Raw genomic sequence first — 21,349 nt, 5'->3', positions numbered from 1 at the left:
TCCAATGTGTAAAGGCTGTACTCAATTTGCCCAGTGACTTTTTCAAAAGATTATATTAATAAAAGCAGTTTTAACAAACATTCGAGATTCTTTAATGAGATAATTATTAAATTAAACTTGACACCCAGTCAAACAGGCGGGAATTCAAACACAGACGTGGGAATGAGACGCAGAGAACGACAAACACTGTATAAAAATCATAAACACGAGAAACTCTGGAAATCCAAAGCAACGCACACAAAATGCTGCGGGAACTCAGCGGGTCAGGCAGCACCTACGGGGAAAAATACATACATAAAAGTTACTGTGAACAGGGGCAAATCTGTTGGAGCCGCTAACTGTATTAATATGGTAAAGGCCCGGCGTCACCCGAGATAGTTATTACCTATTGGAGACGGCCCAGGAGCCAATGGGCATGCGCAGTCCGCATGCCTACTGTTGGACTACATTTCTCAGAGTGCATTGGGAAAGCTGGCGCAGGAGTAGTAGGTGGTTCTAGTGGGGCCCATTGGGTTTGGCAACGAGAAAGACGAGGTTGAGCAGTCGGCAGTGCGTTGTTGGTCACCGAGAGAGGTGAATTGTGCTGTTGTCAGTTGGTAATAGGAGTCTCCAGGATGTGGTTTGCAGCTTACAGGTTTACAACGCGAGGTGAGTGACATTTTCTTCACTCTCTCAGATGAAAACAAAGATCGGCCTCTGGACAGCAAAGACGCACACAATTGACAATGAATCATTGCTTCTTTTAAAGAGCCATCGAAGCTCGTTGTGGTCGGTACGGAAAAAAAAACTTAACCGGTTCATAAAGAGAGTAAAAATCGAGAGTGAAGTCTCTAAATATGGGAGCCTTTTGGTGACTGCCCTGTCCTTTTCTTGCTGTACTTGCGAACACCAGATAGTGAGGCAATGTCAATAATATGTATACATACATAATAAAGGACAATCTTACTTTTTTTGCACAACGTGCTTTAACTGTGGCTTTGCAATAATCCTATGGATTAAAAGTTACAAAGAAACTTGTATCTGAACAACAACATTTTAACGTCTACCTGTTTACAGATTATTCTGTTACGCGTGTACACGTTGTGTAATATGTGGAAGCCCATGTTGGAAGTGTGTCAAAGGTTAATGGTACAACCAGAATTATCAGCTACAAAGTTTCCAGTTAAAGTTGAGTACGTACTTGTGTGTGCTTTGACTCACCACCGAGTTCAAGAATCATTAAAATGTTTTTATTGATCTGAATTTTAATCAAACGTTTATATGTAATTCCATAGTTGAGTGTTATCTTGCCTTATCTGCACTGAGGTGTTACAAAATGAGGATCGAGGAAAGGACACTGTCCACACCCTAACTGTTAGAATCTTATTAAAGTATGTAAGCATAACATTGTAATCAGATTGAGGTTTAATATCACCAGCATTTGTCATGAGATTTGTTGATTCACGACAGTCGCAGCAGTACAGTGCAATACATAATAACAAAAAACTGAATTGCTCATGTGTGTGTATATAGTGGAAAAAGGTAGTGATGTTGTGTTCATGGGTTCAATATCCACTCAGAAGTTGGATGGAGAGGGGAAGAAGCTGTTCCTGAGTCACTGAGTGTGAGCCTTCAGGATTCTGTACCTCCTTCCTGGTCGTAGCAACGAAAACAAGGCATGACGTGGGTGATGGGCGTCCTTAGTGATAGATGCTGTCTTTTTGAGGTAGCGCTCCTTGAAGATGTCCTGGACATTTCAGAGGCTGCTGCCCATGATGGAGCTGACTGAGTTTATAACTCTGCAGTAGCAGCCACATGCCAGGCAGTGATGTAGCCAGTTAAAATGCTCTCCGTGGTACATCTGTAGAAATTTACTTGCATTTTTGGTGATGTACCAAATCTCCTCAAACTACTTATGAAATATAGCCGTTGTCATGCCTTCTTTGTAGCTGCTTCAATGTTTTGGGTCCAGGATAGATCTTTAGAGATATTGTTACGCAGGAACCTGAAGTTGCTCACTCCTTCTTCAAAGCCATGTTGACTATTCCTAATCATATTATGCCAGTCCAAATGTTCATAAATCCTGCCTCTCAGGATCTTCTCCACCAATTTACCAACCACTGAAGTAAGACTTACTGGTCTATAATTTCCTGGGCTATCCCTACTCTCTTTCTTGAATAAGGGAACAACATCCACAACCCTCCAATCCTTTGGAACCTCTCCCGTCCTCATTGTCAAGTCAGAGTTCTTGTTCTTTTTTGAACATGTGCAGCTTCCCCACTTGAAAGAGTTGAATTCACCTACCCAAAGATTTTTAACCGGATTCCACTTAATGACCAAACGACTTTTCCTTTTTTTTCCTTTTTATTTTTCTCAAGTGTGGCAGTTTGATAGTTCTGTTAGTTATTAGTCAATAGTCATAAGTTATAAATAATCAGTCATAAGGTTAAGTCATTAGTCATAAGCCATTAGGTGAAAAACTGGCTGCCTCTCGGACTTCGTAGACGAACTCGGACCTGCACCTCCAATGGACAGTTATGGCCTCTGACTGTTATGGTTCCGAACCGGGCAAACTCTCTCGAATGTTCGCGAGCACTTCTTAAGCCTCACGCCGTTTCTCCGAGAAGTGCCGCGATGATCCCGTGGTGAAGTTAGCACTTACCCAAACACAGTGACAACAGTGCTGTTTGCCATGAAACAGTCTCAAGTTATTTAAAGTTCACTATCTTACCGCGGTTTCCAACGCTGTTCTTGGACTGCCACTCTGACGCTGCGGGGTCCGCCCAAATGTCCCAGGCAGAAGCAGCCCTCAGGCTGTAGGTTCCATCAGTAAATTCTTGCTCTTACTTTTAAATTTTATTTTCTTTTGCCTCTAGGTCCAATACTTTCTGGAAACTCAAGTTTGACTTGACACTCATTGATGATGCAAAGATAATCGCCAGAGGTTCATCAATCTCCTCCCTCGTTTCCCACAGTAGCCAGGGGTACATTTTGTTGGGTCCCAGTGATTTATCCAACTTGATGCTTTCCAAAAGTTCCAGCACATCTTCTTTCTTAATATCTACATGCTCAAGCTTTTCAGTCCACTGTAAGTCATCCCTACAATCGCCAAGATCCTTTTCCATAGTGAATATTGAAGCAAAGTACTCATTAAGCACCTCTGCTATCTCCTCCGGTTTCATACACAGTATTCCACTGTCGCACTTGATTGGTCCTATTCTCTCACGTAATTCTCAAGTACCTAATTGGTGGAAGAGAGACGACTTGCTTTAACAAGCAGGTGTAAAGTGTACACTGAATGCACATGGCTTTTTTCAATCACACCAAATAATTTGATTCTGTTCATTAAGTGAACCATGGCACACTCTTCTCAAATTCAACTGCTGACGGAAATTCTTCTACATTTTATGCTCGCTCCGTGATGTCACCCAAGCCATGATATTGACCAGTGATCTGCAGTAGAACTATGCTCAATGGAAATGTGTGTCAAAGAAGACTGCATCATTGCCCAAACACAGCTGTCTTTTGATACAATGTTGCATGTTATCTCTTCAGTTAATCATCAAAAGCAATGGGAAGCTACTCAGCCTAAGAGGATCAAAGATATCCAATAGTTAAGATATAGTACATAAACAATCCTTGTGTTTGCACATGCTCAGAGGCCAACCTCAAAGCCATTATTGACTCTTTCACTGAAGTTTTAAAGTTGATAGGCCTCAGTCAAGATCTGTAACGAGAAAGTGGTCTATCAGCCTCCCACTACAGCACCACATTGTACTCTGACAATGAAGGCTAATGCTCAGGGTCTGAACAGAAAAGCGATCACTTTCAGTATGCTGGGAGCCACTTCTCAGCAAGTGAAGGTTCTCACCATTATCTTTAAAGTGCTGTTGGTCAATGGACAAAGGAATATTTGAAGATGAAGACGTCAAATCTGTCACAGAACTCATGGTCCACTGGACAGCAGAGATTTCTACCCACATGCTCTGAGATGACCTGTCACAGGCATCTCAAGACACTTGGAAAAGCAGTGCAAATGTTCTTTTTGCCAAGTTCTCTAGGTTCACTGAAGTGTTTTAAGCCTAGTCATATTCATTTGGCTACTTTGGACATGCTGCATTTCACATGTCCCACAACAGACTCCCAAAGTAGGTGCCTTATTTTGAGAACATCCTGCCCTGTTGAAGGGTCTCAGCTTGAAAAGTTGACTGTTCATTCCCCACTGCCCCCCCCCCCCCATAGATGCTGCTTGATCTGCTGAGATCCTCCAGCAGTTTTTGTGTGTTCCTCAAGACATCTGCAGAATCTCTTGTGGTCCTATTCTAAGATAGGTCCTGGAAAGAAATTATCAGGTAGAGTAGACAGACAAAGAGGTCCAAAGGTATGCATGAAACTTCCTTGAAGAAATCTAACATCCCCACCAACTCCTGAGAAGCACTGGTCCAAGACCTGTCCAAACACTCCTATGCCAACATGGAATACAGGTATTTAGAAACGTATTGAGAAATTTGAGATCATGCATCAGGAGCCCACAGACAGACTGAGTGAGTTATCCCACGAAAATAGATCCAATTGCCCCATTGGTTTCTGGTCTACCTGTGAAATAAACTACCGTATGTTCCTATGTTGGCCTCATTAGCCACTTTAATCCATAAAAACATGAAGCTGAATTAAACATTTTTTAATCCTAACACTGCCCAAAACCTTTGGACTACAAACAGATTCAAATAAAAAAAATCACAAATTCATGGAGTGCTTATATAATAATTCCCACTGATTGTGAGGATAAAAAGTGGCCATAAGGCTTGAAATTATTTTGATTAAAAAAAAATTGATCCAGTCAAATTTTGGCTTTAGAGTTTATTTCACATAAATTTTCAATGTGGACATGAGAAATTTCATACCTGAGGTTTTAAACTAGTGTCTAGGTTGTATGGTGCGCACTTGCAATTGGACTTCAAGTCATTTCAGAGAGCTGTGGTTGGTTTGGTATGCAGATATATGCAGTATGATCTGAACTCAAGGCCAAATTCTTTGTGTGAAGTGCATAAATCAGCTGCTAATTATGTGTCAAAGTTTAGCATTCTGAAGCAACAAATATCTTCAGTAGGTACGTGTGTTTTTAAGTGCCTTTCAATTTGTTTACCTTCTACAGTGCACAGTCTGTGTCCTTTCAACGTACTGCGGAGGAGATGTGTACCAATCTTGGTGTATGCTGGAAGATGTTCTTCCTCCTCTTCAGTTTCCCGTATCACAACACACTACACAGTCCATCCACGGGATAAAGATCCACGATGGAAAGGTAACTCACAGAATTGGAATATTTGGAAATTTGGTCAGATCAGATTTTATGTCAGTATTTAGTAATTGAAATTTACTTTGTATCCCTCTGTTATCCAAAATTCAGCATGTTTTACTGACGTTTAAACAGATGAAAGGAATAGCAACACACACTAAATGCTGGCGGAACTGAGCATGTCAGGCAGCATCAAAGGAAATGAATAAGGGGGGAGGTGGAGGAGAAAAAGCCAAAAGGTGATTAGTGGTGGTTGGGAGAGGGTGGATGAAGTGGCTATGTGGAAAAGTCCATGTCCCAAGCCTTCCCTGGTAATGCACCCCATTTCTTTCTCTGCTACATCGACGACTGCTTGATGCTGCTTCATTCACCCATGCTGAGCTCATCAATTCCATAAATTTTGCCTCCAACTTCCACCTTGCCCTTAAATCCATTTTACCTATTTCTGACACCTCTTACCCATTTCTCAATCTGTCTGTTTCCATCTCTGGAGACAACTTGTCTTTTATAGACTCTCTGATTCCCATGGCTAACTTGACTACAGGTTTCCCTTGCAATCAGAAGGTAGAGCGTTCTTATGAAACTGTTTGTAAACCGAAATGTCTTAAAGCGAAGAAGCAATTACCATTAATTTATATGGGGAAATATTTTTGAGCGTTCTCAGACCCAAAAAAATAACCTACCAAATCAAACCAAATAACACATAAAACCTAAAATAACACTAACATGTAGTAAAAGCAGGAATGATATGATAAATATACACCCTATATAAAATAGAAATATTGTATGTACGGTGTAGTTTCACTTATCAAACTTGGGAAGACAGCGAGCCAAAATCGATTTGGAGAAAAAAAATCGGCACGTACACACATGTGCACATACACGCCTACGCACATGTGTATGCACATACACGCATGCGCAAAAAACTGCCCACACAAGGCTTCACGGTCATTGTAGTCTTTCTCGGGGCAAACACATGTATAAAGCAGGCGTCTTTCTTTCGTAAAAGCGAAAATCCTCTTTGGTTAGCGAAAACAGGTACTAATGTAGGTCTTTCGTAACAGCGAGCTGTCGTAAAGCGAACGTTGGAAAAATGGGGGCCACCTCTTCCCACCCTGTCTCCTGTAAAAATGCCATTTCCTTCTTTCAGTTCCTTTGTCTCCATTGCATCTGTTCACAGGATGAGGCTTTCCTTTTCAGGACATCAGAGATGTCTTCATTCTTCAAAGAACAGGGTTTCCCTTCCTCTACCATTGATGCTGCCCTCAACCACATCTCCTCCATTTCCCATACACCTGCGCTCACCCCATCTTCCTGTTGCCTTAACAGGGACAGAGTTCCTCTTGTCCTCATCTACCAACCCATGAGCCTCCGCATTCAACACGTCAGTCTCCACAACTCCCATCATCTTCAACAAGACCTTACCACCAAACACATATTTTACCCCACACTCTTTGCCTTCTGCAGGGATTGCTCCCTCTGTGATTCCCTTGTCCACTTGTCCCTCCTGACATCTCCCACCTGGCACTTATCCATTCAAACATAAGAGGTGCTGCACCTGCCCATTCATCTCCTCCTGCACCTCCACAAAGGGCCCTAGCGAATCCTTCTAGGTGAGACAACACTTCACATGCGAATCTTTTGGGGTCATCTACTGTATCCGGTGCACCTGATGTGGCATCCTGTACAGTAGTGAGACCTGACGTAGACTGAGGAGCAATTTTGTCAAGCACCTCAGCTCCATCCGCAAAATGCGAAATTTCCTGGTGGCCGACCATTTCAAATCCTATCCCCATTCCCATTCCAGCAAGTCAGTCCATGGCTTCCCCTTCTGCCATGATGAGACCACTCTCAGGTTGGAGGAGAAACACCTCATATTCCCTCTAGGTAGCCTCCAACTTGATGGCATGAACATCAATTTTTCCTAATGGTAATTTTTTTTCTTCTTTCTTCCGCCCCCCCCCCCCCCCCACCATTTCCCCACTCTGGCCTCTGATTTCCGCACATTTTGTGTGTATTGCTCTGAATTTCCAGCATCTGCGTGGTCTTGTGTTAATGATATAAATAGCAACTTAGAGCCTTGCATTTTCCCAAGTTACAGATTTTTATTATGTCACCATATGACATTTCTCTTTGCGTTTCAGAGTAACTAACTACAATCAGAAAATGTTTTCTTACAGTTGGCAGTACAGGAAAACAATATGGTAGTGTGCTGTATGACCACGGTAATGTAGCGGTTAGTATAATGCTTTACAGCATCAGAGATCATGGTTCAATGCCACTGCTGCCTGTAAAGAGACTGGGTACGTTCTCACCGTGACCCTACAGGTTTCCTCTGGGTGCTCTGGCTTCCCCCCACATACCAAGATGTACAGGTTCGGTTTTGTAAGTTGTAGGCAAGTTATGTTGGCAATGGAAGCATAACAACATTTGCAGAATGTTCCCAGTACAATCATCGGACTGTGTTGATTGCTGTCCATCAAAACAGTGAAATGTGTTGTTTGTATCTATAATGTGACAAGGCTAATCTTTATTTTATCTTTAACAATAACTTAACTGGCTGAACATAGTTATACTGTTACAAACCCTGTAACTGGGTCACTTACCAGCAAAGATAGAGAGGTCCGTTGAAGTCTGATGGTACTATTTTTAACAGTATTTATTAGTAAAAATACACAAAAATAATATCAATGCAAACATACAGATAATATACATCATCAATACTAAATCTAAAAGTGCGGGTATAATAATAATCAATAAGAAATAGCTCTATCGTTGTCTAGGGGATAAATGTATTGTCCGATGGAAATATAAAAGTCACTCAGTTCATTCAGGCTGCAGCCTTTGGTTGGAGTCAAGAGAGAGATTTTTAGAAACTTGCTGACTTTTCCTTTTATGATTTCGATCCTTCAGAGTCTCGTTGTCGTGGCCGTTCACTTGTGGCCTCTCCTTTAGCTAAGCCGTTCTTCCGTGGTAAGCCCGCTACCCTGGCAAGGGAGGACGCACACGGGCCCCACCGGCTTTGGCTATCAAACGCTGTCACTGGATTTCCAGCGTTTCTCCTGGTGCGTCTAAAGGGGTTGTTCCCAGACCCTCTTTTATCCTTACTCACGGGGTCTCAGATGTCAATCAGGTTGGGATGATGCAATCCCTCAACCAGCCCACTCTGGTCATCCCCTGAGGGCATCAATGAATAGTACAGTACTCAATACACAATTCCGTCTCCAAGAGACAATAGCTGTTATCAATGGTTCCATCTTGCTGAGGCCAGGACACATTCCAAACCCTGTGTATTCTGGACGTCTCTCTCTCATTTCCTGGGTCCCAGACCCAAATTAATAGCGATCTTGCAATTCTCACAAAGGACTTTGTACCCTTCGGCACCTCAGAGTTGTGGCACATTCGTAACAATACAATGTTTATTTCTCACCTCTGCTTTGATCTGGGACAGTCTAAAGCCTTTAGTCATCTTTCAAATGTATGCTTGTACCCAAAGAATGATCAATAAGTAGTCCAGTACACTTTTCTAGTATACCAGTACTACTATATCATTGCATCAGTATTATATTACGTGTTGATCATATAGCTAATATTAATTCACCAAGTTCTGGTATTGTATATCCTCCTGGGTCATGCATAAAGCCACTCATGTTCTCAATGTGTCCAGAAGGAGTCAGCTTTATTGCTGTTACTATACTTGTGATTTGGTGCTTTCACACAACCAGTCCAATACTTTACTCCAGTAATAAGGCTTTTAATTTTGCCATCATTCTCTAATAATTTCGTTATTCTGAGGATCATCGTTTATGTGTTTCTTGCAGGCTCTTCACAGCACTCTCTCTGGTCTTCACTGTCTACAAGTTGTAAAGACTTTTCTTACCAATCCTGCTGTACTGCTTGACCTAACCCAATATTACTATAGAGATACTATATATTGACATTGTTTTATAATATTAAATGCATATTCAACTGACACGTATTTTGTGTAAACACTTTTTGTAATTCTCTGAACAATCCGTTGGAATATCCCCCTGATAGTAATGATTAAACCTTTAGCATGTACAAAATATATCTAGTTAAATATTGAACAATCAGTTTATCACTAAATCTGTCCTTGTCCAGTAATAGCAAAGTCAAGACAATTGATAGAGGACAAGTTTGAATATTACTAATATAGAAACTAACATTATTTCAAATGTTGCTAAGGGTAGCATGTAGTTGAAAATAGGAGGATACCATCTATTACCATTGGAAGACACTACTCAGAATTACAGAGCAGATGCAGGAAGAGAAACCATTGCTAGGTATATAAAAGGAAAATACTGTATATGTGAAATTCTGAAATATAATCAAAATGCAGGAAATACTCAGCCGATCAGGCAACAGTAATAGAGAAAGATAGAGTTAACATTTTAGCTTGTTGAATATATACTTTCTCATTTGATAGGTGCTGTAAACTATATTCCTGAAATCTGATTCCAAGAGAAAGAAAGATGAAAGTAGAACTACCGTAGATTCCGGACTACAGAGCGCACCTGATTAAAAGCCGCTGGCTCTAATTTTAGAAATAAAATCAATTTTTTACTTGTAAAGGCCGCACCGGATTTTAGGCCGCACCGGATTTTCGGCCGCAGGTGTCCCACGTTGTAATATGAGATATTTACACAGAAAGATATTACACGTGAGGATTTTTTAACTTTTAATTAAATCCATATGGTAACAAAAACAAATACATATTGCAAATGCTTTTTTTCGAACCGTGCCCGTAACGCGGCTACTTTTAAATATACGTTGCGTATACTTCTTTACTGAACAACATTCCAATATCTCCTAACGACTGGTAAAAAATATATATACTGCAGCCTACCAGGAAAAGTTATTGATCGCCTTTAACTTAAAAGCAGCGTTTTCGCTCCGCCGTCCCGTTTATCGCAAACGGCATTTAAAAGCAGCGTTCGCTCAGATCCAAAGCCGCTCGCGTAATGCGCTCCCCCCCCTTTCCGTTTATCGCAAACGGCATTTTTCCCACAAGACGCGGCGAAACCGGGTGTGACGTCATAGCATCCCGCGATGTAGTACAGAAAACAAATATAGTTAAAACTCTTCTAACTTTAACTAGAAAATGAATTACTAAGCGAAAATATTATAAACTAAATAACTGCCATAAAGGCAGCACAATGCTTTTCTTCGAGTGTTTTCCATGTTGATGAGGGTGAGTACAAATGACTGATTTACAATAATTTAATTGTGAAAGTGCGCTTGATTTATCGTACAATTTCATTGGACCTCTGTGAACTACTCATCAATTTTATTGGTCTACTGTTATGAGGCAAAATGTTTACGAGGCGGCATGAAAAAAATCATGTATTAGCCGCTCCGTTTTAAAGGCCGCAAAGTTCAAAGCTGTTCAAAATGTGGGAAAAAAGTAGCGGCTTAAAATCCGGAATCTACGGTACATTATTTCAGTATATAGTATTGTACAAAAACCTGATTGGCAGAATGGTGTCTGTACTAATGTACTCATACCATAAATCCATTATGGCATGGACGTTTACAATCTGATGAATAATAAATGCAAACTGGATCTGCGTTTTGAACCATAGAATAAATTTGGCATGTTTTGAATTTTTCATCAAATTGTACAATTCACAGAATTCTTTGGAATTGTTGTTTGGATTCAGCATTATCAGATTATTATATTCTTGCAAATTTAAGTATTCTGTATCTGGCTAGTTTCATTTGCTGTAATTGTACTGAAAAATTGATACACTTGGATATTGTGATTATTATCTTAATTGATTTTTTCTTTAAAAAAGGCAATTTCTATGTTACTATGCCCATCTATATAATATATAAATCAATGTGGTCTGTAGTTTAGAAACGTCTTCAGTGTTTGTTTCCCAACTTTCATATGTCAAGTATCCCTAAACTTTAAAAGTAATTAATCTAATCAATTTATATTTCCTGTTATAGTATTCCATCTTTTTTCCAAGGGGTCAACATGGAGCGATTCACTGACGAAGCTGATGTAGTGATAGTTGGCGGAGGTCCTGCTGGCCTATCTGCAGCAATCCACCTCAAGCAGCTGGCTGGCAAACATGGCAAGGAAATACGAGTTTGTTTAGTGGAGAAATCTGCACAGATTGGTGGACATATCCTTTCAGGAGCATGTCTAGATCCGAAAGCTCTGGACGAGTTATTTCCTGATTGGAGGGACAGAGGGGTAAGGATTGTTTATGTTTACTTTGATCCTTTAATTGACTTATTGAAAAATTACAATTTGTGGTTTATGCGGCAATACAGTTCTATTTGGTGTGAAGATGTCAAAGATACATGTATAGCAGATGAGTTAGGGATAGCTCTATGTAGTAAAATATGAGCAATAAAATATATTTGATTATAGTACTCTAAGCCTGATGCAACTTATAGGCTGAACCCTAATGTAAGACTCTCTTAAAAGGAAGAACAAAAGCTCACATAGGACTATTTTTGAAGAAAACCAGAGACATTTTCAATGATTCAGTGGTTCCATTTAATATTGGAGAATGTATACAATATACAACCTGAAATTCTTACTCTTTGCAGACATCCACAAAACAGAAGAAAAATTCCGAAGAATGAATGACAGAAAAGCATAGAACCCCCAAAACCCACTTTCCCTCCCACACACAAGTATCTTTATTTTTATTAGGGATATATGTATGTTTAGAATTCTTTTGAAACCTGTTAATGTTTTGTTTATGTACCTAACAGGCTCCACTGAACACGCCAGTGAAGGAAGATGTATTTGGTATATTAACAGAGAAATACAGAATTCCTGTTCCATTGTTACCAGGTATAGTCAACATATATAACCTTTTGCAAGTCAATGCAAAGCTGAAGAAGGATAATTTTTATTTTGCATTCCAGAAACAAGTATTCCTTGGTCAGATGCTATACATCTAAGGTGCTACTTACTTTCAACGGATGCGTATGAAAGTAACTTTATTAGCTAAAGTTCTGCTTTGTTCCCCAATTCTTGTTTCTGTGCAGGTCTTCCCATGAGAAATCATGGAAATTATATTGTCCGTTTGGGTCATGTGGTGAGATGGTTAGGTGAGCAAGCAGAAGAACTTGGTGTGGAATTGTATCCAGGGTATGCAGCTTCTGAGGTGAATAGCAATTTAAGGTTTAAAACATACATTTACTTTAAGTGTATTTTAATATTAATTTAATAATACAAGTCAGTATTGTTTGGTATCTTCTACATTTGGATTTATTTGCCCTAAGGAATTTTGCATTAGGACCAATTTGTTGTTATATTTTCTTTATTGACCTTTTAAGCTGTTCAAACGACTTTTCTGGAAATAGTCAAAAGATCCCATGTTTATTTCTTTAATTTGATTTTGAAATTTCCTCTTTCTTGTAAAATCGCATCCAAGGTAGTTGGATATCATTCGATATATACTGATGTTTTATATTGATGAATATTTGCAGGATTAATATATATCATTAGGCCAATTAGTCTATTACTTGAAATGTGCTGGAACCGATTACTTGGGAAGTAATAATGGCACATTTGGAAAATCATTATCTAATCAAGCAGAGCTAAGATAACTTCACAAAGGGGAAACGTCTGATAAATTGAGAGTGTGAACCAGAGTGGATAGAAGAAAGCCAGTAGTTTTATTTAGACATCCATAAGGCATTCAACGAAGTGCCTCAAAAAGTAAGTTACAAGATGAGAGCCAGTATTATTGGAGCTAATTTATAGGCATGGATAGAGAATTGACTAAAAGGCATGAAGTGATGAATAGGGATGAGAAGGTCATTTTCCATTTGGCAACTAGTAACCAGTGGGAAACCACAAAATTCAGTGTATCATTGCTCGAATCACAACTGTATACAATAAATATTAAAAACAGAGAAAGAAAACAAAGCTACAGAAACCATATTTGTGAAGAACACAATAATAAGGAAGAAGGTGAATTGCAAAGAGAATACAGAAAGATATTGATAGGTTATTGACAGATTTAAGTAAGTTACAAAAAGTTGGCAAATGTGTTCATTTTGGAAGGAAGAGCAGAACAACATAGTAAACCAAGAAAACTACAGAAAGCTGAGGCAGAAAGATTTGGAAATCCTTGTGCTCAGAGTAAGGAAAGCTAGGAGATAAGTAAGCGGGTATTTGGGAAGGCTAATGGACTTTTGGCTCTTCTTAAGAGAGATTGTGTATTAAAGTAGATAAGTCTTAATCCAACTGCATGAGCACTAGTGTGACCATATCTAGAGTACTACAAACAATTTTGGTCCCTCTATTTAAAAAATAGCATTAAATTGGATCACCCATCCCCGCACACCCCCCTTCTGCCAGCATAGCCCCCTTCTGCCAGCATGCCCGCCTTCTCCCCACGCACGTGCACACACCCCTTCTCACCCATCCCCCATATATCTACATACACACACACACACATATATATACAGGATTACTGAAACATTAAATGTGCAACAAGTTGGAATGCTACTCATTGGAGTTTACAAACTTTAAACAAAAGTTTCTTGGGAGATTGGTATGTGCTGGTGTGGAAATGCTAGACAAGATAAGTGCTGAATGAATGTTTCCTTTAATGGGAGAGTCAAGGACCAAGGGGCATATTCTCAAAACAAGGAGTTAAGTATCTAAGATGGAACTGAAGAAGAATTTCTTCTCTTAAAGCTGTGAGTCGTAACTCCTGAGCACAATGTTGATTTAAGGCTGAAATAGATTTAAAATCACTCAGGAATCGAGGGAAAGAGTAGGAAAGTGCATGAGGAATTTTGTGTCTGCCATGATCATATTGAGTGGCAGAATAGATTCTAGGGGTTGAATGATTCACTGCTGTTCCCATGCCATTATGTGCAAGTACCAGTACTGATCGGGGATGGTTCAGTTTTCTGTTTGTGTAGAGTTGACTAGCTTTTCTAATTAGTATATGGTATGTTGAAAGAGTGTCATTTACTGGGATGGTGATGAATAGGAAAAAGGTTACCATCTTTTATTGCGACAGAATATCCTTGTATTGAATTTAGTTGCAAATAATCTCCTGATCTATGCAAATCTACATATTGCTTGCTGAAGAAATTCAACCTGTAATGAAGTAGTCCTGCTGAAACTTAAGGAGGTACTGGGAGTCTGCTGTCTCTCACAGGAATGTCTGCAACAAGGAGAGAGAAAATTTCAATTAAGGACATTGATCATTTAAGTCTGAGACTAAGATTTTTTTTGCTCAGGATTGCAAATCTTTGGAGTTCTCTAACCCATAGATTTGTAAATGCTTAATTAATTGACAGCAGTAGATTTATGAACAAAGGATCTAGGAAATTTGTAGGTTAGATTGTGGATTTGATGCATAAGGTCACAGTGATGCTACTGAATGGTGACCAGGCATGAAGGTCACATGCCCTACTCCTGCTTTTCTTTAATATTTTATTGCCATCCACTTATTACCTTCGACATGCTTCATATTGTGCTGGTGAAAATTATTGCATTATGTAAAGTTTCTGTTTTTTTTAATTTAGCTATTATTTCATGAAGATGGAAGCATTAAGGGAATTTCTACCAATGATGTGGGTATTCATAAAGATGGCTCACCCAAGGTATGGTTACTAAGTCCTTCATTAATTTGTTACTGTTCAAAAGTAGGACATATTCTAGTTTGAATATATTTTGCAAGGAAAAAAATACAAAAGCTTTTATTTTTTTGTACTCTTGCAACTCATTTTTTTAAATGTCATTGGGATGTAGCTGATACCGTCAGAACACCATCTAGTGTCCAACACTGGCACTCAGAAGTTAGCAGTGAGCAACTTATAATGGGTGTGATAATGGTGTTATTTAGTCCATTCCTAAATAATGAATTTTCATAAAATAATACATTTAACTCAATGTAATCTAACTTGGGACCTATACCCAGTGCTGGGTATAACTTGGAGCTGATTGTGTTCCCATTATTTTGTTGCTCATCTTTTGGTAAGGGTTGCAGGTTTCAGAGGTGCTGCTGAAGTAAGCACTGTGAGTTGCTGCAATCATCTGCTAATTAGAGCATACTGTTCAGCAGAATGAGTGCATTATTGATCGAGAAGCTGGATCTGGAGTCCTGTAGCAGAGGTGCCAGCAACATATTCCTTTGATGTTGGTAGTTGAGCTTTTTGAGTGTTACTGTAGCTGCATCTATCTACACAAATAATAAGTAGTCTTATCATTTTTACACCTGTTAGGATTTTAGAATATTGGGAGAATTCAAGATGTAAGAGGTAAGAATTTCTAGATTGTCCTTTGTTGACATATCCAAATAAGCTTCTGCTCGAACACAAATGAAAGTACCTCATGTCCTGCAAGTGTAACTAGAAAACTAAAAACAATCAGCTCATCGGGTATCATTTGTGAAGAGTGTTGATGACATTGGAGCAAAAAAACATACTTCTTTGATGGATCTTTCTTAGATGGAGGGAGTCATTGGCCAGGTCATTTAGTTGGTTAGCATTATTACAGCACTTGTGAATGGGATGGAATGGAACAGAACACTAGAACATTCAGTGCACAGCCATTCTATTAATATAACAATGGAGTAGAAGTCATTGAAGTTGTTCAAAATGTTTGGGCACTACACTATATCCAGTTGTAACTACATCATGTAACATTCAACAACTATAATCTTTTTTGTTAGCTATGCCAAGACAGGTTCTTCCTCTGGATCCCTCCTTGATTTCAGTTCAATAAGAATTTCTTTGGGCCCTATCTCATCAAATACTATCTTGCTATCTTGCTGTTCAGTACAAATTCTCTCAAGCTTTTGGCCCATTGGCCTTCAGAGTTCAAAATATTAAGTCCAGGAGATGGGGTGTTATGTTGAAGTTGTATAAGACATTGGTGAGGCCTAATTTGGAGTTTTGTGTGCAGTTTTGGTCACGTAGCTACAGGAAAGATGTAAATGAGGTTGAAAGAGCATAGTGAATATTTACAAGGATGTTGCTGGGACTGAAGGACCTGAGTTATAAGGAAAGATTGAATAGGTTAGCACTTTATTCCTTGGAATGTAGAAGATTGAGGAGAAATTTGATAGAGGTACACAAAATTATGAAGGGTATAGATAGGGTAAATACAAGCAGACTTTTTCCACTGAGGTCGGATGGAACTACAACTAGAGGTCATGGGTTGAGGGTGAAAGGTGAAAAGTTTAAGGGGAACATGAGGGGAAACTTATTCATGTTTGAGAACATGGAACGAGCTGCAAGTGGTGCAAGCAAGCTCAATTTCAACATTTAAGAGAAGTCTGGATGGGAGGGGTATGGAGGAGTATGTCCAGCTGCCAGTTGATGGGAGTTGGCAGTAAATTTAAATGGTTCAGCACAGGAGATGGGCCGAACAGCCTGTTTCTGTGCTGTATTTTTTAATGACTATAAATTTATACTGCAGCATTTTATATTCTAAATATGTGAAATACATCACTTAAAATATCCGCCACCAGCAAGTTGAAATCTGAGGATATTATAAGGTATTCACTTTCACTGTGAAGGTGAACTATACTTTATTTTTTAGATATTTACAGTATTTTTTTAAGTGTGCATTAGTTCTCTCACAGGAACGGAATAAGTTTTCAAGATGCTATGGGGTCTTCTGACAAAATGGTGCTGGCTACAACTGGGAAAACTTGTATTAAATAAGATAAACATATTTTCAAGTGAAGTGGAGATTATTTGGATGAGATTCAGAAGATAAGATTGCGTAAGATTCAATAACATTGGTGTTACAGATTGTATTGCAAAGTAAACTTTGTTTAATTCAATAAAATGGAAAACAGACTCCCTATAATTCCCTATATTAATTGAAATACTTTTCTGAATGCTCTTTTAAAGGACACATTTGAAAGAGGAATGGAACTTCATGCTAAAGTGACAATATTTGGTGAGGGTTGCCATGGACACCTTGCTAAGCAATTGTACAGACATTTCAAACTAAGAGAGAACTGTGAACCACAGACATATGGAATAGGTTTGAAAGAGGTAAATGTGCTTTGAATTCTCTCCCATTATTGGCTAATTTGGTTGTTCGCAACAGGGTTTTAACAAAGACTATCCTGAGGATTTGATGAACTTTCTAAACATAGGGGCTTGCTGTAGATAACAGAAATTTGATGAGGGTGGAATTAACAATAAATGAAATTGGAGGCATATAACTAACTACAGCAAGAAAGTATGCTACTTGATGTTCAAAATGCTTAATGGGAGAATTGTTGAGCAAAGCTTGATACCAAATGTTTTGAGCATAGATATTTAGAAGCTTGGAGATGGAAAGACAGCCAGAGAAGCAGAAAGAAGTGGAGAAGGATTTCTGGCTCGGGCATCTGAAAACAGTTGACAAAATGACAGAATGATATTTTGCACATCCCAATTTTTATCGGAGTTGAGGACACAAAGATCTAAGAATCATGTAGGGCCACAGTAGATTATAAAGATGGAAAGGTTTGCATATGTGGACATAATTGAGCATGAGATCAAACATTTCAAAATGCCAGCCTTGGAGGTTATCTGAGTTGCATTCAATAAAAATCTGAAATACATAAAATATAATTAACAGCATCAAATCTTCAAAGTCTTTCATAAGTGCATTTCCAAAATCTCTCCATCCCATCTTTTTGTCTCATCAAAACAAAAGACTTTTCAATTCTTGGAGTTCTCTTATGCTATCTGTCTACATAGTCCTGAAGTCTGTTACTATTTTTCTAATTGCTTATTTCCAAATTTCTTCTCACTTGCAGTGACTTTGAAATAATGTTCCATATATAATGTTCATGATATTAATAGTCATGAAAATGATATGGTAGTCCTACTATCTACACCTAACCACACCTCTCAACTTCCTAGTCAACATTTCACTTCCAACCAGTTTAATGAAAGATGGTTCTGTCTTTTAATCAGCTTTATGTTCATGCAGTTATTGCTTTCGCATTCCATGAACTTCATTCTTGTGAGTGTTTATTGTGTAATATTTTGTCAAAAGCTTTCTAAACATCTGCATTACTACATCAACTGCATTGCCCCCATTGACTTAACACTACTTTGAAGAATAATCTAATATGATTTTTCTTTAACATGTATGGTAAGTGTTAATTCTGACTTAGAATAGTATTTCAAGTTCTTATCACAAACCTTCAGCTGACAGTTCTGCCATTGCTGGGTTTCTCACACTCCATGTGTTGTCCTATAACACTATTCCCTTATCTCAAAGAAATGGAAAGAGCTGCCTCAGTTTCACCCTTTACTTGGAAATCTGCTATGGTTCTCATATTTCCCTATTTCCCTGTGACATAGAAAGGTGCCTCTTTTCCCCTTTGAGCTCTCTGGGAAATCTCATCAATATCATTCTCCTATATATTCTCTGTAACCTATTCTCTGCCAAGTTAACAACCACTGATTTTCCTATGACCAGCTTTTGCCAACTAACTTACCAACCAGCATGCCTTTGGTGTTGTCAGAGAAGATGACAGAGCACCTGATGAAAACTCACCTGCCCTTAGAAAGAACATCCAAACTCTACAGAGACAGTATCTAGGAACTAGGATCCCTGGGACTGTGAAATACAGTAGATGCACTACCATCAGTATCACTGTGCCTTACAGGAACAGACAATTTTAACCTTGTAAATACTCTAGTCTTCAGTGATTTAAAAATGGATAAACCACCAATTTTGCTTTAATACTGGCTGACAACCAAAGCCCAGTATTAAATTGCAGAAATGGAATGTGGGCCATGTCCTTAACAGTTCCATCTTGATCTTTGGACCTCCGAGATCTGTTGTTTAGTTTTGACAGTATCTATGGAGGGAAATGGAAAGTCAACATTTTGGGTCGAGACCCCTCCTCAAGACTCCATAGATGCAGCTTAACCTGCTGCGTTCCTCCAGCTCCTTTCAGCTGCTTAAAAAATTATTGTTGTTTCTTCATCACCACTGGTTTTGAATCCCGGAAGTCCCTATTCAGTGAAATTGGGGGAATACTTTCACTGGAAGAATACAGCAATTGAAGAAGATGGATCACCACCATATTTTATTGAAAAATTGCCCATATTATCTGAGTATCTCTTGTATAAATTGCCACTCCTTGTAGATCTACACCAAAATCATTTTTACTTCCATCATATGCTTCCTTTAATGAGGCTTTCAGAACTGGATGTGGTAGACCCTACTGTACTTTAACTAAAGTTAACTACATTTAAACATCACCTTGCTTTTGTATTTTAAGGCTATGACAATTAATCCAAGTGTCTTTTACTTTAGTAACTTGTGTTTATCTTTTTTACAGCCAATATTTCTGCACACAACAACATATATCACACCTGAATTTCATTTAAAGTATTTATTTTCCCTGTGCTTATGTTTGTCCACCATATTTACCTATCCACATATTCTTTAAAATTTCCCCAGTTTTGATCACAAATATTTATTTATTTTGACAATATCTGCAGACTTTTGAATAAAATTTTAAATAATTGAGCAATATTAACTCTAAATGTTAGCATCTGTCTGTTAATTTCAATTTTAAATTTACATTACTCTTCCTCTTCATTCTGATTTGCATTTGTTTTGAGCATAAAACCTTACAATCCAGCAGAAGCAGTTATGATAATACTAAATTTTACATTGTATTTCTTTGGCAGCTCTGGGTTATTGATGAAAAAAAATGGCGACCTGGCAGAGTGGAACACAGTGTAGGATGGCCCCTGGACAGGCATACATATGGTGGGTCATTCCTCTATCATTTAAATGAAGGAGAACCATTGGTGGCTTTGGGCTTTGTGGTAAGTGCATTAATTACTGTTGACTTTTATTAACCTTTGTTAATGAATTTGCTGAGCAGGCTAAATAAAAGTTAGAATGGAAATAGTCTTAATTTATTTTAAATACATTTCCTTTTTTTTCCTAGGTAAGTTTCTCACAGTGCAGTATAAGCTTAGGTTAACCAAGTATGGCAATTCTCCCCTTTGTTTCCAGTCCTGATGAAGGGTCCTGGCTCAAAATGGTGACTGTTAACTCTTTTTCCATAGATGCTGCCTGGCCTGTTGTCCTCCAGCATTTTGTGTGTGTTGCTTTGTCATTTACAGAGCTCTTGAACTTCCTTGCTTGAGCTTCCATCCCCACATTATCTATTACCAAAACCTCTGTCTGTAATATTGCCTGTCTCAGCTCCTGCCTTTTGTTTATTTGCTGCTGAAGTCATCATTTAAAGTTTTACTCTTTTTATATACCGAATAATACCATGCTGTTCTAGTCCAACTCCATAAGTATGAGCCAATCCAAAACAATGCTCCCCTTTATCCTCATTTGTACTGTCTATCCATTATTCATGAGTTTATGGACCTATAATGCCTTAAGTATGGAATTTTCACCTTTGTTTCTCATCCCTTCCAGAACACTTGTTGCTCCGTATTCCACGACCAAAGATCATTGACCACCTCATTGATCACCTTCTTTTATATTCACAGTTTTCAATACTTAGTGTTGTAAACATTTGTGTTTTATTTTTAAGCCAGATCACCTTTCTTTCAAAACATACTCTTAAAATTTCTTCTCTGCCATGGGAAATATGAAAGAGGCTATTCAGCTCCTATCAGCCTTTGGAGCAATTCCTTCAAACCCCCACCACCCCACTTATATTGCTATAAACTATTCCCGTGCGTGCCCAAAAATGTCCCCGTCCAATTCTTCCACCGGCTTCCTATATAATAGCTGATTAACAGCCACCATACCCAGAATGTGGGAGAAAACTAAAACACCGGGGGAAACATCCATGGACGTCGGTAGAATGTGAAAATTTCATGGAGACACCAGTAGAGATAAGGATCGAACCTTGGTCACTGGAGCACCATTGCATCATCCATGCTTTTGGCTAGGCTTTGCCCATCCTTTCTTGTATCATCCACTGTCAAAGTTTACTGAAAAAGATACCATTCCAAAGCACTTTCCAGCCTCTAATCACTTTTGTATGAGCTTCCTCTAATGTAATGCAAGGAACTGATACAGCTGATCTCTGCCTAGTCAGAATCTCACAAACAACAATG

General features: G+C 38.8%; 1 protein-coding gene across 1 annotated transcript in view; it reads left to right on the top strand.

The window, feature by feature from the left end:
* Positions 1–464: 464 nt before the first annotated feature.
* etfdh (electron transfer flavoprotein dehydrogenase) overlaps positions 465–21,349 on the top strand; it is a 45,600-nt gene continuing 24,715 nt past the window's right edge. Inside the window, exons 1-8 of the mRNA XM_073043006.1 lie at positions 465–648; positions 5,135–5,281; positions 11,269–11,498; positions 12,029–12,110; positions 12,308–12,426; positions 14,813–14,890; positions 17,150–17,296; positions 19,949–20,089. Of these exons, the coding sequence (XP_072899107.1) occupies positions 615–648; positions 5,135–5,281; positions 11,269–11,498; positions 12,029–12,110; positions 12,308–12,426; positions 14,813–14,890; positions 17,150–17,296; positions 19,949–20,089 (978 nt within the window). The 5' untranslated portion in view covers positions 465–614. The remainder of the gene's footprint in view (positions 649–5,134; positions 5,282–11,268; positions 11,499–12,028; positions 12,111–12,307; positions 12,427–14,812; positions 14,891–17,149; positions 17,297–19,948; positions 20,090–21,349) is intronic.

Source organism: Hemitrygon akajei, chromosome 4 (genome assembly GCF_048418815.1).
Source record: "Hemitrygon akajei chromosome 4, sHemAka1.3, whole genome shotgun sequence".
Classification (NCBI taxonomy): domain Eukaryota; kingdom Metazoa; phylum Chordata; class Chondrichthyes; order Myliobatiformes; family Dasyatidae; genus Hemitrygon; species Hemitrygon akajei.
This window is presented reverse-complemented; position numbering and strand designations above follow the sequence as displayed.